A 15,074-nucleotide genomic window follows, 5' to 3' on the forward strand; every position below is an offset into this window, starting at 1 on the left:
TGTGTGGCCTCTCCAACACAGCTGCTTATTTCATCAAACTCAGGAAGACTCTAGCTTCAGGCTGCTAAGATGGACTCTTATATAGTATAACATAATCACATCATTGGCATCCCATTACCTTTGCTCTATTCTATTTGTTAAAAGAAGCAAGTCATAGTCCCACCACACACAGAGGGAGGGTATCATACAAAGATGTGGGCAACAGGAATCATTAGGATTCACCTCAAAATCTGTCCACTACATTGATCAAACAGTGGAAATGAGGAAGAAAATTATTCATAACTTGAAGAGATCAAGTGAAATCCCTGAAATGTCATATTCTTTACAAAATAAAATTTTACAACTGATCAAAACAATGAAAATGTAAAAAAGAGACTTATGTTCACAGAAGTAACAATGCAACTCTGGCATGCCATTTATTTACTTGTTTATTTGTTTGTTATTGAAGTATAGTTGACACAACATACAGTGTTGTGTTAGTTTCAGGTTTATAGCAAAGTGAATCAGTTATACATATATCCACTCTTTTTTTTGGCTATCGTCCAACTTCAGGTCCTATGGACTGTCCACTCTTTCTTAGATGTAATGGCCTATATAGGCCATTACATAGTATTGAGTAGAGTTCCCTGTGCTATACAGTAGGTCTTTATTAATGATCTATTTTATATATAGTAGTGTGTATATGTCAGTCCCAGTCTCCCAGTTTATCCCTCCCCTCTTTCCCCTGGTAACCATAAGTTTGTTTTCTATATCTGTAACTTGATTTCTGTTTTGTAAATAAGTTCATTTGTACCATTTTCTTAGATTTCACATATAAGTGGTATCATATGATATTTGTCTTTCTCTGTCTGACTTACTTCACTCAGTATGACAGAGAAGATGATTATTACATTCATGAAATTGGCAAGTTGGGCAAAAAGGACAAAAACTCAAGCTTTCCTATGGATGATTATCCTGGAAAATGGCCATTATATCCTTTGGTAGTAGGAGGATATTTCTAAGAGAACACAGTTTGATTAAATTAGGGGTTATAATTTTCCACTAAGTAAATATGAGAGAAAATTTAGTGTTTCATTTTGCAACAAATTCTATCAAGTGGAGAAAGAAATTGTAGAAACTGTGTCATTTGTATTCCAAGTTCGAAGGCAGAGTGTTTTGTCACTACTCTTCCCTATTTCACAACCAACCTTTAAGATCATTTTTTTTACAATGAAGATATATGGTTGCAAATACTTAGGTTTATTTTATTAAAGGAATTCAGAGCTTTACCTGCAGTAAAAAAAAAAAAAAAATGCATATGGTTGCCAAAATTGAAATAACAACTGAATAACATTGTACAAGCAGTGACATATTTAACAATATAAAACATTGGCATGATTTTCTTCAAAAGAAAATATATGTCCAATATGTAGCCAAATATAATGATGCTTTTTATGGAATTAACTGTACTATATTTCATGAAACAAGAAAATGTAGGAATTATTTCAAATATTGATGACACGATGGTCAACATGTAAGATGGGTTAAAACAAAAAGATATCTCTATCTAGAATAGAGAGTTAAAAATGAACTGCTTAATGCATAGTAAAGTGAGAGGAGAAATAATACATAAAAAATGTTAAGGTAGGTGTATTCTCAGTTCACCTAAATTGTTTCGGGGGCAAAGTGAAGTTGAACAGCTAATATTTATTATACGTATTATTGAACTACCAAAAGAATAGGAAGTTGAAATCAATAAGTACTTATTTTGTTGTTTTTATGCTGGTTGTAGAAAATACAGGCTTTGTGATAAGTGGAGAACTAATCACGGTTCTCTCCCTTCTCCTAGCAGGGAGAAATCACTAGTTGTGTGGGATGCTGAACTGGAGAGCAGCTCCTCCCACTGGATGAGGGTGGGGGGCCAGTCGGTCCCAAAGAGCACATTCTCTAGGCAATCCTGAGTGAGTCCCCAAAGATGTTTTCAGCACTCCCACTCCTTGTTCAGACCAATTGTTTCCTTGTTTTTTGAGAAAAACTTTATTAAGATGTAATGTACATACCATAAAATTCACCCCTTTAAAGTGTACAATTCAGTGGTTATTAGTATATTCATAGACTTGTACAGCCATTGCACTAATTTTAGAACATTTTCATCACCTCAGAAAGAAACCCAACATTGTTAAGCAGTCACTCTCCAATTCTTCACCACATCACCAGGCCTCAACAACCACTAATCTACTTTCTATCTCCATAGATTTGCCTATTTTGAACATTTCACATTCATGGAATCATGTAGTATGTCCCCCATTCTCTATTATTTCACTGGGGTTTCTGGAAAACCTACTTATGATCCATCTAAAAAATCAATCATCTCTTATGTTTCAGATTTATTACAGTATTTTTCTTTTACTTTTTCCATTACCTGTGTATCACAAATACTTTCAAATACCCATAATAATTCACACTGAATGGAATGATGTATTGCAGATTTGTGAGCTTATGGTCAACAGGATTTGACTTCCAAGGACAATGAGAGCAAAATGCCTGCCTGAATTTCAACTGACTTTGAAGGGGGTATGGCTGCAATATGTTTGACTATACAGATGGTTTTTGCATTATCCTCTGATTACAAAATAAGAAAAACCACTCCTAGTACGAGTTAACTATGTCTTAGAAACATCATATCTTTTTTTCCATTGTTAAACCATCTTTTCAACTTAGCCCATTTGTGTTTATACTAGTGAACGAGTGATTATTGGCAGTCTGTTGAACACATAATATTTAATACTGACTTGCCTAAATAAAAGATTATAAAAATCTAATAATGTACTTTATTTTGTTAGCCTTAAAAGTTTTTAAAACTGAGTGTTGTCAAAGTGTTCATAATAAGTATTATAAAGAATTTTGTAAAGTAGCCTTTTAAAAAGGGAGCTTTGAAGTTGATAAACTCAATGGTAAATCTCTCGAGAAAAACTTTGAGTATATAAAGCAAGAGTAACTGAGTAATTGAGTTATTTTACAATAGAATTTATAATGAGGAAGTGTGTTAATTTACTGTCCTTCACAGTTTTACTGTAGAATTCTCAATAGACCTTTGGGAAGCTTATATTTCAATCTCACTGCATTTTGTATTTACAATATTTATGTGCATTTTCCCTTTTCTTAAATGACGTTTTTACATGTTGTATTGTATCTTGGAATGATGAGTTAAAGTGTTTAATATAGCATGGTAGAACGAGCACTGACTCTGCAATCAGACTGCCTGCATTCCAAGCTCAGTCCCACCCAACATTAGTGGGTGCAAGTGACTTAACCTCTCTGTGCTTTAACTTCCTCAACTATGAAGTGAGGATATTAGTACTCATTGACTTGACCTACTGTGAAGATGAAATGAAGTAGTGTATATATAATAATGTGTATAAAGCCTTTAGCCAAGGTAAGTGTGCTAAGCATATGCTAAATATTAATAGTCATTTCATTCTCTGTGGTGTGTGTATAGGAACAGCATGAAATAGTGCACAAAACTAACGGATTGGTCAGCTGGAAATCTTGGTTCTGTTTCCTCTCATTCAGTGATTCTTTACATAATGGATAGCAAATATCTATTTTCTCCAGCTTAGCTTTCTGTATATATTGAGTGGCATGTAAAATAATTTTATAAACTATAGAAATAGTGTACTTAAAATCAATTAAGTGTTATGTAAAACAAATACACATTTTTGTTGCACTATAATTTATAGGTTAGGAAATAAATATTTCCTATTACTAAGTTCCTTATCAGAAAACACAGCAAAAATGAATTCTTTATCTATTTTGGCTTTAATAGCATTTCTTTCTTTTTCCTTTGGGCCAGGGTTTTCCAGGTGACTTTGGAGACAGAGGCCCTGCAGGTCCTGATGGCAGTCCTGTGAGTAAATTGTGATGGTCCACTCTTGCAGTCTAACATCACTCAAGACTTCATAGCAACTGTACTTGCCATTCTCATTATCACATTCCTGACAAGCACTCTTGGCCAGAGAGTTTTGATACCACTGAGCACATTCCACTTTGTGGTTTTACAGCATAGGAAATAAGACAAAAGCGTTATAAATTCTGTTTTGAGAGATAATCATTAAAATTAATTATTTTGACCATGTTAAACATGACTGATTATTTAAAATATTAGAAGTATGCAATCACGATACTGACTTGTATATTTGTGGGGAGGGGCATGGGGAAAAAAGCCTTTCATGTACATCAAGGTACTAACAAGCCTCATGTAAAAATTGTGCATTTGGTGATTGCTCTTTTGGACTCAAACCTGTCATTGATCTACCTTACTTTTCAGTATTTTATAGAGAAGTCTTTTGGGGGGATTGTTTAGATATCTATGTTCAGATTAGGGAGTTAAAATTCTAAAATTAGTTTAATTATATTATCAAAGGATGATGATGGAATGCTATTTTTTGACACTAGGCAGAAATGTCTTTACTTTTTACCCTCAAAAAATGGCTATCCCCCAATATATGTCATGTACACATTCTTTTCATAAGATTTTTAAGGTGAATTAGAATCAACTACTAAATCCTTGGATCATAAATTAGGAATAGTTCCTATATTTAGACTATGTAAATTATTAGCATTTATGCTTAAAATAAAGTGTTTGAAAATAGTTTCTTTTTTTATTTTTTTCTAAATTATAACTGTATTATTTTATTCAGTGAATTTAGCAAAAGTTTTATTTGTTATAAGGCTTGGAAAATAAAATAAGAGTAGAACTGATTTCCAAACAAATTGTTAAAAAGTTGAATCATGTCTTAAGTAGAATGTTTACCATCTTATTCTTGCCCATGATTCTGGGGAGCTTCCCATTTCAGGCATAATAAAGTAAAGCATTATTTACATTTTTTCTTTAATACCATCTATGTCCTTGCATACCTAGTGTGAAGCCATCTTATTTAATGTTTTGTCAGTTAAATATACATGAAGTTCGTTAGGGTTGGACTCCTAACAATATTTAAAAAGTTTCTCTTTGAAGTCTGCTGCTTATATTTAAAATATAATACTTCTGGAAGAGCATTTGGAGTCTTCTTTAGAATGCAAGAATAAATTGGATATTTTCAGTTTATTGGTTTATTATTCTCTATATTTTATACTGTACTTTTGTTTCAAAACAGAATTTGAAATGCAAAAATAAAGGGAGGGTGTATTCTTACACTTTGTACCCTGTAAATGATGTAACTCTGACATGGAGTAGATTAGGAATTATCACAAAGACTGTAATGATGAGTCTAAGACTGTCACAAAGACCCATCATGAATCAACTGGAAAAATTAATATAGATAATTTAAAATCTCATACAAATAATTTAACAAGGTTGCTAATTTCTTACATTTGTATAGTACTTTAAGAAAATCTTCAAAAGCTCATATATATATATATTAGAGTTTTATTATTAACTGTAATAATATATATATTACAGTTTTAATTCTTTACAAAATGAAAACAAATATTACTATTTCAGTTTCATAAATGAGAAGTTTAGAGAATTTAAGTAATGTACTTCAAAAGAGCTGATAGTGTTTTAAATCATCTGAAAATGTTCTTCTCACCTGACATGCTGACCACTTGTCTTTTCATACTACATATAGGCTAATTATGTTCATAATGCTGATTATTAATGGGATTCACTTCCTTTATTAGATACATAGGAGACACAGAGAAATCTATATCCTAGGCTAGGTGGTAGTCGTAGTATCTAAAAGCATGAAGCCAGGGCCACTTTTAAAGAATATAAGCTGCCACCAGAGGTTTGCACTTCTTAGGAGGATGCATAAGAGTAGGGAAGTTGCAGAAGTTAGCTAAAAGAAGGTAAATTTTGATATATGTTTTCCCAGAAATTTTTGTCTTCATCTTTAGAAAATACCCTTAGTAGTTTGGAATCATATTTAACCAATTTTGCACATTTCTCTTACTTAGGGACTTGTAGGTAGCACTGGTCCTCCGGGATTTCCTGGGCTTAGAGTGAGTATCAGATATCATCCTTCTTATCAAATATTTTTGTGTGTATTTATATTTGTTAGATGTGTTTTTAAAACTTTACAAAAATGAACAGTTTTAGTGTCATTGTTGAATATCAACCTTGCTCACATGTATTTCTCCACCAGATATGCAAATTAGACCAGTAGTATGAATTTAAAAATTAATTATACTTTAGGATACACTGAAATAACAAATTTCTACAGGTTGATGTGTATGTGTATTTGTCTTAAGGATACTTAATCAAGACTCAGTTTCTCCAGAAGTGTAAGACATAGAATAGCCACTTCTTTCCTTTGAGACAGTCTTTCATACCATCTGGTCTAGAGAGGCAGGTAGGTCTAAACAAAAGCACATGATAACAGTAGGCTTTATGAAATAAAATTGAATAAATGGTTAGGAAAACCATCCTGGACAAAAGGTAGGAGCTGGACTTCACCAGTGCCATTAAACGTTTTAATACCTAACTTATTCATTGTACTTAAAAAAAGTGATTATATTATTTGTTCACTTAGTCAGTTTTTATACAGTGAATTCAACTCTTGAGTTTCACTGAAGTTTCTGATGTCAGCAAAGTACAGTTTAAAAGCGATTCTGTGGAGGCCAAAACAATGTAGTCCAGATATGTAGCTCTCTGATAAATTTTTGATTACTCATTGGAGTAAACAGACTGTTACTTTTGATATATCTTCATAAATATATTTCCCTCATCCAAGCTTCTGGTTCATGACAGGAAGTAAATTACAGATATTTTAGATAAATTTAGAGCCATATGCTTTAACATTGAGCTAGCTAAAGATAAGAGTGACATACTTTTATGACATGTAAGGAGCCTAATGAAAATAGAATCTTTAAACTATTTCTATCCATCTAAAAGTAGGGCATGACCATTGGCAGAGGTAGGATTTTCTTTAAAAATCAATTTAGGGCTTCCCTGGTGGCACACAGGTTAAGAACCCGCCTGCCAATGCAGGGGACACGGGTTCAAGCCCTGGTCCGGGAAGATTCCACGTGCCACGGAGCAACTAAGCCCGTGTGCCACAACTACTGAGCTTGCGCTCTAGAGCCCACAAGCCACAACTACTGATCCTGCGTGCCACAACTACAGAAGCCCACGCACCTAGAGCCTGTGCTCCACAACAAGAGGAGCCACCACAATGAGAGGCCCACGCACCGCAACGAAGAGTAGCCTCTGCTCACCGCAACTAGAGAAAGCCCGCGCGCAGCAACAAAGACCCAACGCAGCCAAAAAATTTTTTAAAAATTAATTGATTAATTAAAAAAATCAATTTAGAGCTTGCTCTATTATGTGAAGTAGGTAATTAAGACTCTAGAGTTTTGTGCCATAAATTATAGCTATGGTATTTTTAGCTTGAACTTGAACACAGGTCCTCTGACTCCAAATTTAATGTTGTTTCCCCACCTTAACTGCCCCAAGTCAGAAGGTGGCAGCTAGGCCAAAGGAGTAAGTCAGGAGTTCAGTTATTGGAACTGTGGTAAAAATCATCATGAACTGTGGTAAAAATGGTAAAAATCAACACGATTTAACTTGCCCATTTGAGATGGCAAGAATATAGAATAAAGAGTTAAGGAACCTGAGTAAGTCTAGGACATTTAAAGTTTTCTCTTTCATAATAATATTAGTATAGTAATTATAATAAAATCAGCAATAACAGCTCACTTTCATTTAGTATTTTCTATGTGCTAGTCACATGGGTTAGGTCATTTAATTCTCAGAACAACCTAAGACCGCTTAGCTTATAAACGTTGAGCCCGGATTTGAAGCCAGATGACATACATCCAGAGTCCAAAAGTCTCTCTATTGTGCTATACCACCTCCTTAAAACTTACAATACCTTAAAATATATACTATCTTAAGAGATTTCTTTAGACGTCATGAGAAGCTCTATGTGAAGGTGGAACCCAAAGAACCAACTTTTTTTCTCTGAACTTAGAATAGGGCTAAACCTGTAAGTGGTGGTCACTGGTCCTATCAGTGGGGAGAGACAGGAAGTAGGGGAAGAGAATTGGACTCCAAAGATACTCTTTGTGCATTCTTGATTTAACCTATTAGCATTCAATTGGTTAGCTCCAAAGTTCTGTTATTATGCTTAAGATCAAGACCAAAATTCTTAACATGGTGGTTCTTCTCTGCATCTTGAGAACATACTCTGTGCACTAGCAAAGCTGTTTGTTCTCAGATGTCATGCAGCCTCCCTACCACATGGCCTTTGCACCCGTTTGTCTACCTGAAACACTTTACCTTTACTTTTCTGACTAATATTTAACTCTTACTCATCTTTCAGTGCCAGGACTTAAAACAGTTTCTGACACATAATAATGCTCAGTAAAAATGGGCATTCTGTCCTTTCCCTTTCTCCACTCACTCTTCGGTAGGTGTGCAGAGATTCTACAGAAATGAAAATGGCTAATGACGCTAACAGTCATTTTTGTAGTCATCATCTCTTCTGTAGTGACATAGATGGTACTTTATACTTTTCAAAGTACTTTCACGTGTGTATCTCATTTGTAAAGTAGGTAGAGCAGGTATTATTACTTCCTCTATTCTATATTTATTAAAAATTTTAATCAAAATAATGTGAGCACCTACTGTGTATCAAATGCTGAATTAGATGCTAGACCTAAAATTACAAATTAAGATTTCTGTTTTGGGCAGCTTTATAATCTAATGGCAATATCATACAATATGATTACTGCTATAATGGACTAAAGTAAAGCCACTGAGAATGGAGCAATTTGTGTTATAGCAGAAAGTCAGAATACGCTTCACAAAGGAGATGTCTTTTAAGCTGTTCTGAAGATTATATCTGAGTGGTGGTGGACTGGAAAAGGGAAAAGGGCTCTTAGGCAGAAGAACGCTGTATTCAAATGCACAGAAGAGGGGGAAACTGGAATGTTTGGGAAATGAAAAGAGGAGTAGCAGCATGGCAGCCTAGGAAGTATGGGGTGATGGGAGCAGAATGGAAGGAGGTGAGGTTTTGTAGACAATTGAGAAAGATTATGTGAACTTTTGTGTTTCCTAGTAAACAGCTTATCTGTTTGCCCAGAACTACAGCCTCTGCTTTATCTCTCAGGTGTTCCCTTCCAGCAGGTATAGTTTCTGACAAGAGATGATACTGCTTTCTTTAAATTATTTTTTTCCATGCAGTTGATTCTTATTCTCATTTGGTTTCTTAATTAGTGACAGTGATTATCGCCTGTGAGTGGGTGGGAATGGTTGAAAAGCCCAATATGGAATTCAGTCTTTTCCACTATGTGTTCACTCATGCACTGTGATTGGCCAGTGGCTGCTGTTTTGCACAAAGAACCTCTCCTTGGGTCTCTCTGTTTCTTTGACTGACTTTGACTCAAAAGTTCTCTGTTAGTTGTCACTGTGTGGGAGGCTTTTTTGCCTCTGTTGCTATATCCCTGACACCCTCAGCTAAACTCTTACACATGAAATTATTCCTTCTGTCTATTCCATCTTCTTATGGAAGAGAAGTGTGGTAGGTAGGTAGTGCTGAAGGACTTTCAGGTTATCTTTGTGGAACTGAAAACAGCTATTAACCTATCATGGATCACTTTCAGAGGGCTATAGTTTTTTAGGAATAGGATTTTCCATGCAACTTGTGACATGCCACAAAATGTCTTCTGTTGCTTGGAAGTTTCTATACCCATACCATTTTACTTTCTAATTCTTCATTTTTCTAAGTCTTTTATAATGAATAATTTTTTATTTAATAGATCTTTCTTGGAGTATAATTGCTTCACAATACTGTGTTAGTTCTGTTGGGGATATCCCCAACAGAATATGGGGATATCCCCGTATCCCCTCCCTCTTGAGTCTCCCTCCCACCCTCCCTATCCCACCCCTCTAGGTGATCACAAAGCACCGAGCTGATCTCCCTGTGCAATGCTGCTGCTTCCCACTAGCTAACTGTTTTACTTTTGGGAGTGTGTATATGTTGATGTTACACTCACTTCGCCCCAGCTTCTCCCTCCCTCTCCATGTCCTCAAGTCCATTCTCTATCTCTACGTCTTTATTCCTGCCCTGCCACTATGTTCATGAGTACCATTTTTTAATTTTTAGATTTCATATATATGCATTAGCATATGGTATTTGTTTTTCTCTTTCTGACTTAATCACTCTGTATGACAGACCCTAGGTCCATCTACCTCACTACAAATAACTCAATTTTGTTTCTTTTTATGGCTGAATAATATTCCATTGTATATATGTGCCACATCATTATCCATTCATCTGTTGATAGACATTTAGGTTGCTTCCATGTCCTGGCTATTGTAAATAGTGCTGCAGTGAACATTATGGTACATGTCTCTTTTTGACTTACGGATTTCTCAGGGTATGCCCAGTAGTGGGATTGCTGGGTCATATGGTAGTTCTATTTTTTGTTTTTTAAGGAACCTCCATACTGTTCTCCATAGTGGTTGTATCAATTTACATTCCCACCAACAGTGCAGGAGGGTTCCCCTTTCACCACACCCTCTCCAGCATTTACTGTTTCTAGATTTTTTAATAATGGCCATTCTGACCTGTATGAGGTGATACCTCATTGTAGTTTTGATTTGCATTTTTCTAATAATTAGGGATGTTGAGCATATTTTCATGTGCCTCTTGGCCATCTGTATGTCTTCTCTGGAGAAATGTCTGCTTAGATCTTCTGCCCATTTTTTACTTGGATTGTTTGTTTTTTTGATACTGAGCTCCACGAGCTGTTTGTATATTTTGGAGATTAATCCTTGGTCCGTTGTTTCATCTGCAAATATTTTCTCCCATTCTGAGGGTTGTCTTTTTCATCTTGTTTATGGTTTCCTTTGCTGTGCAAAAGCTTTGAAGTTTCATTAGGTCCCATTTGTTTATTTTTGTTTTTATTTCCATTAGTCTAGGAGGTGGGTCAAAAAGGATCTTGCTGTGTGGTTTATGTCAAAGAGTGTTTTTCCTGTGTTTTCCTCTAAGAGTTTTATAGTGTCTGGTCTTACATTTAGGTCTTTAATCTATTTGGAGTTTATTTTTGTGTATGGTCTTAGGGAGTGTTCTAATTTCATTCTTTTACATGTAGCTGTCCAGTTTTCCCAGCACCACTAATTGAAGAGGCTGTCTTTTCTCTACTGTATATTCTTGCCTTCTTTATCAAAAATAAGGTGACCACATGTGCCTGGGTTTATTTCTGGGCTTTTTGTCCTGTAACATTGATCTATATTTCTGGTTTTGTGCCAGTACCATACTGTCTTGATTACTGCAGCTTTTTAGTATAGTTTGCGGTTGGGTAGCCTGATTCCTCCAGCTCTGTTTTTCTTTCTCAAGATTGTTTTGGCTATTTGGGATCTTTTGTGTTTCCATAAGAATTGTAAAATTTTTTGTTCTAGTTCTGTGAAGAATGCCATTGGTAGTTTCATAGGGATTGCATTGAATCTGTAGATTGCTTTGGGTGGTATAGTCATTTTCACAATATTGATTCTTCCAGTCTAAGAATGTGGTATATTTCTCCACCTGTTTATGTCATCTTTGATTTCTTTCATCAGTGTTTTATAGTTTTCTGAGTACAAGTCTTTTATCTCCTTAGGTAGGTTTATTCCTAGGTATTTTTTTCTTTTTGTTGTGATGGTAAATGGGATTGTTTCCTTAATTTCTCTTTCTGATTTTTTCGTTGTTAGTGTATAGGAATGCCAGAGATTTCTGTGCATTAATTTTGTGTCTTGCAACCTTACCAAATTCATTGATTAGTTCTAGTAGTTTTATGGTGGCATCTTTAGGATTTTCTCTGTATAGTATTATGTCATTTGCAAACAGTGACAGTTTTACTTCTTCTTTTCCAATTTGTATTCCTTTTATTTCTTTTTCTTCTCTTATTGCCATGGCTACGGCTTCCAAAACTATGTTGAATAAGAGTGGTGAGAATGGACATCCTTGTCTTGTTTCTTACTGGAAATAGTTTTTCACTATTGAGTATGATGCTTGCTGTGGGTTTGTCATATATGGCCTTTATTATGTTGAGGTAGGTTCCCTCTATGCGCATTTTTTGGAGAGTTTTTATCGTAAATGGGTGTTGAATTTTGTCAGAAGCTTTTTCTGCATCTATTGAGATGATCATATCGTTTTTATCCTTCAATTTGTTAAGATGGTGTATCACATTGTTTGATTTGTGTATACTGAAGACTCCTTGCACCCCTGGGATAAATCCCACTTGATCATGGTATATGATCCTTTTAATATGTTGTAGGATTCGATTTGCTAGTATTTTGTTGAGGATTTTTGCATCTATGTTCATCAGTCATATTGGTCTATAATTTTCCTTTTTTGTGATACCTTTTTCTGGTTTTGGTATCAGGGTCATGGTGGCTTTGTAGAATGAATTTGCGAGTGTTTCTCCCTCTGCAATTTTTTGGAAGAGTTTGAGAAGGATCAGTGTTAGTTGTTCTCTAAATGTTTGATAGAATTTGCCTGTGAAGCCATCTGCTCCTGGACTTTTGTTTGTTGGAAGATTTTTAATTACAGTTTTAATTTAATTACTTGTGATAGGTCTTTTTGTGTTTTTTAATTCTTTGTGGTTCTGTCTTGGAAAATTGTACCTTTCCAAGTATTTGTCCATTTCTTCGTGGTTGTCCATTTTATTGGCATATAGTTGTTTATAGTAGTCTCTTATCATCCTTTGTATTTCTGTCGTGTCATTTGTGATTTCTCCTTTTTCATTTATAATTTTATTGATTTGCATCCTCTCTGTTTTTCTTGATGAGTTTGGCTAATGGTTTATCAATTTTGTTTATCTTCTCAAAGAACCAGCTTTTAGTTTTATTGATCGTTGCTATTGTTTTCTTCATTTCTATTGCATTTATTTCTGCTCTGAAGTTTATGATTTCTTTCCTTCTTCTGACTTTGGGTTTTCCTTGTTCTTCTTTCTCTAGTTGTTTTAAGTGTACAGTTAGATTGTTTATTTGAGATTTTTCTTGTTTCTTGAGGCGAGATTGAATTGCTATAAACTTCTCTCTTAGAGTTGCTTTTGCTGTGTCCCATAGGTTTTGGGTTGTTGTGTTTTCGTTATCATTTGTTTCTATGTATTTTTTTAATTTCTTCTTTGTTGTCTTCAGTGATCGCTTGGTTATTTAGTAGCACACTGTTTAGCCTCCATGTATTTGTGTTTTTTACAGGGTTTTTTTCCTGTAATTGATTTCCAGTCTCATAGCATTGTGGTCAGAAAAGATCCTTGATATGATTTCACTTTTTTAAAATTTTCTGAGGCTTGATTTGTGACCAGCGTGTGGTCTATCCTGGAGAATGTTCTTTGTGCGCTTGAGAAGAAAGTGCATTCTGCCACTTTTGGGTGGAATGTTCTATAAATATCAGTTAAATCTATCTGGTCTATTGTGTCATTTAAAGCTTGTGTTTCCTTATTTATCTTCTGTCTGGATGATCTGTCCATTGGTGAAAGTGGGATGTTGTTAAAGTCCCCTACCATTATTGTGTTACTGTCAATTTCTCTTTTCATGGTTGTTAGCATTTTCCTTATGTATTGAGGTGCTCCTATGCTGGGTGCATAAACATTTATAATTGTTACATCTTCTTCTTGGATTGATGCTTTGATCATTATGTAGTATCCCTCATCTCTTGTAACAGTCTTTATTTTAAAGTCTATTTTATCTTATAGGATTATCACTACTCCAGCTTTCTTTTGATTTCCATTTGCATGGAATATCTTTCTCTATCCCCTCACTTTCAGTCTGTATGTGTCCCTAGGTCTGAAGTGGGTCTCCTGTAGACAGCATATATATGGGTCTTGTTTTTGTATCTGTTCAGCCAGTCTGTGTCTTTTGGTTAGAGCGTTTAATCCATTTACATTCAAGGTTATTATCAATATGTATGTTCCTATTACCATTTTCTTAATTTTGGGGGTTTGTTTTTATGGGTCTTTTTCTTCTGTTGTGTTTCCCTCCTAGAGAAGTTTCTTTAGCATTTGTTGTAAAACTGGTTTGATGGTGCTGAATTCTCTTAGCTTTTGCTTGTTTGAAAAGCTATTGATTTCTCTGTCAAATCTGAATGAGATCCTTGCTGGGTAGTGTAATCTTGGTTGTAGGTTTTTCTCTTTCATCATTTTAAGTACGTCCTGCCACTCCCTTCTGGCCTGCAGAGTTTCTGCTGAAAAATCAGCTGATAACCTTATGGGGTTTCCTTTGTATGTTATTTTTTGTTTTCCCCTTGCTACTTTTAATATTTTTTCTTTGAATGTAATTTTTGGTAGTTTGATTAATATGTGTCTTGGTGTGTTTCTCCTAGGGTTTATCCTGTATGGGACTCTGCATTTCCTAGACTTGGCTATTTGCTTTCCCATGTTAGGGAAGTTTTCGACTATACTCTCTTCAAATATTTTCTCAGACCCTTTCTTTTACTCTTCTTCTTCTGCGACCCCTATAATTTGAATGTTTATGCCTTTAGTGTTGTTCCAGAGGTCTCTGAGATTGTCTTCAATTATTTTCCTTCTTTTTTCTTTGTTCTGCTCGTAGGCAGTTATTTCCACGATTTCGTCTTCTAGCTCAGTTATTCGTTCTTCTGCCTCAGTTATTCTGTTATTGATTCCTTCTAGTGTATTTTTCATTTCAGTTATTGTTGTTCATTTCAGTTTGTTCTTTTAGGTCTTCTGGTCTTTGTTAAACATTTCTTGTATTTTCTCGGTACATGAGTCCATTCTATTTCTGAGAGTCTGGATCATCTTTAGTACCATTATTCTGAATTCCTTTTTGGTTAGATTGCCTATTTCCTCTTCATTTATTTGGCCTTGTAGGTTTTTACTTTGCTCCTTCATCTGTGACATATTTTTTTGCCATCTCATTTTTTTTTTTCTTTTGGTGAGTTAGATTGTGTTCCTGTCTTACTGGTTGTTTGCCCTGAGTCTTCCAACACTGATGTTTGTGAGCTGTTGGGTAAAACTGGGTATTGGGGCTGTGATGAGGACCTCTGGCAGACCTCACTCTGATGAATATTCCCTGGGGTCTGAGGTTCTCTGTTAGTCCAATGGTTCACACTCGGAGCTCCCATCCCAGGAGCTTCAGCCCAAACCCAGGC

The 15,074-nt window shown here is 35.1% G+C and overlaps 1 protein-coding gene across 7 annotated transcripts in view; it reads left to right on the forward strand.

Moving 5' to 3' along the window:
* Nucleotides 1–15,074, forward strand: part of COL24A1 (collagen type XXIV alpha 1 chain) — a 425,611-nt gene that overhangs the window by 131,134 nt on the left and 279,403 nt on the right. For 6 of the 7 annotated variants that reach the window (XM_029227745.1, XM_029227744.1, XM_029227743.1 and 3 more), the window contains 2 exons: nt 3,833–3,886; nt 5,938–5,982. In XM_029227745.1, coding sequence (XP_029083578.1) covers nt 3,833–3,886; nt 5,938–5,982 — 99 coding nt within the window. The remainder of the gene's footprint in view (nt 1–3,832; nt 3,887–5,937; nt 5,983–15,074) is intronic. The other variant, XM_029227749.1, reaches the window with a different exon arrangement.

The sequence above is a fragment of the Monodon monoceros genome, unplaced genomic scaffold, assembly GCF_005190385.1.
Source record: "Monodon monoceros isolate NGI ecotype Baffin Bay Population unplaced genomic scaffold, NGI_Narwhal_1 Super_Scaffold_18, whole genome shotgun sequence".
NCBI lineage: Eukaryota > Metazoa > Chordata > Mammalia > Artiodactyla > Monodontidae > Monodon > Monodon monoceros.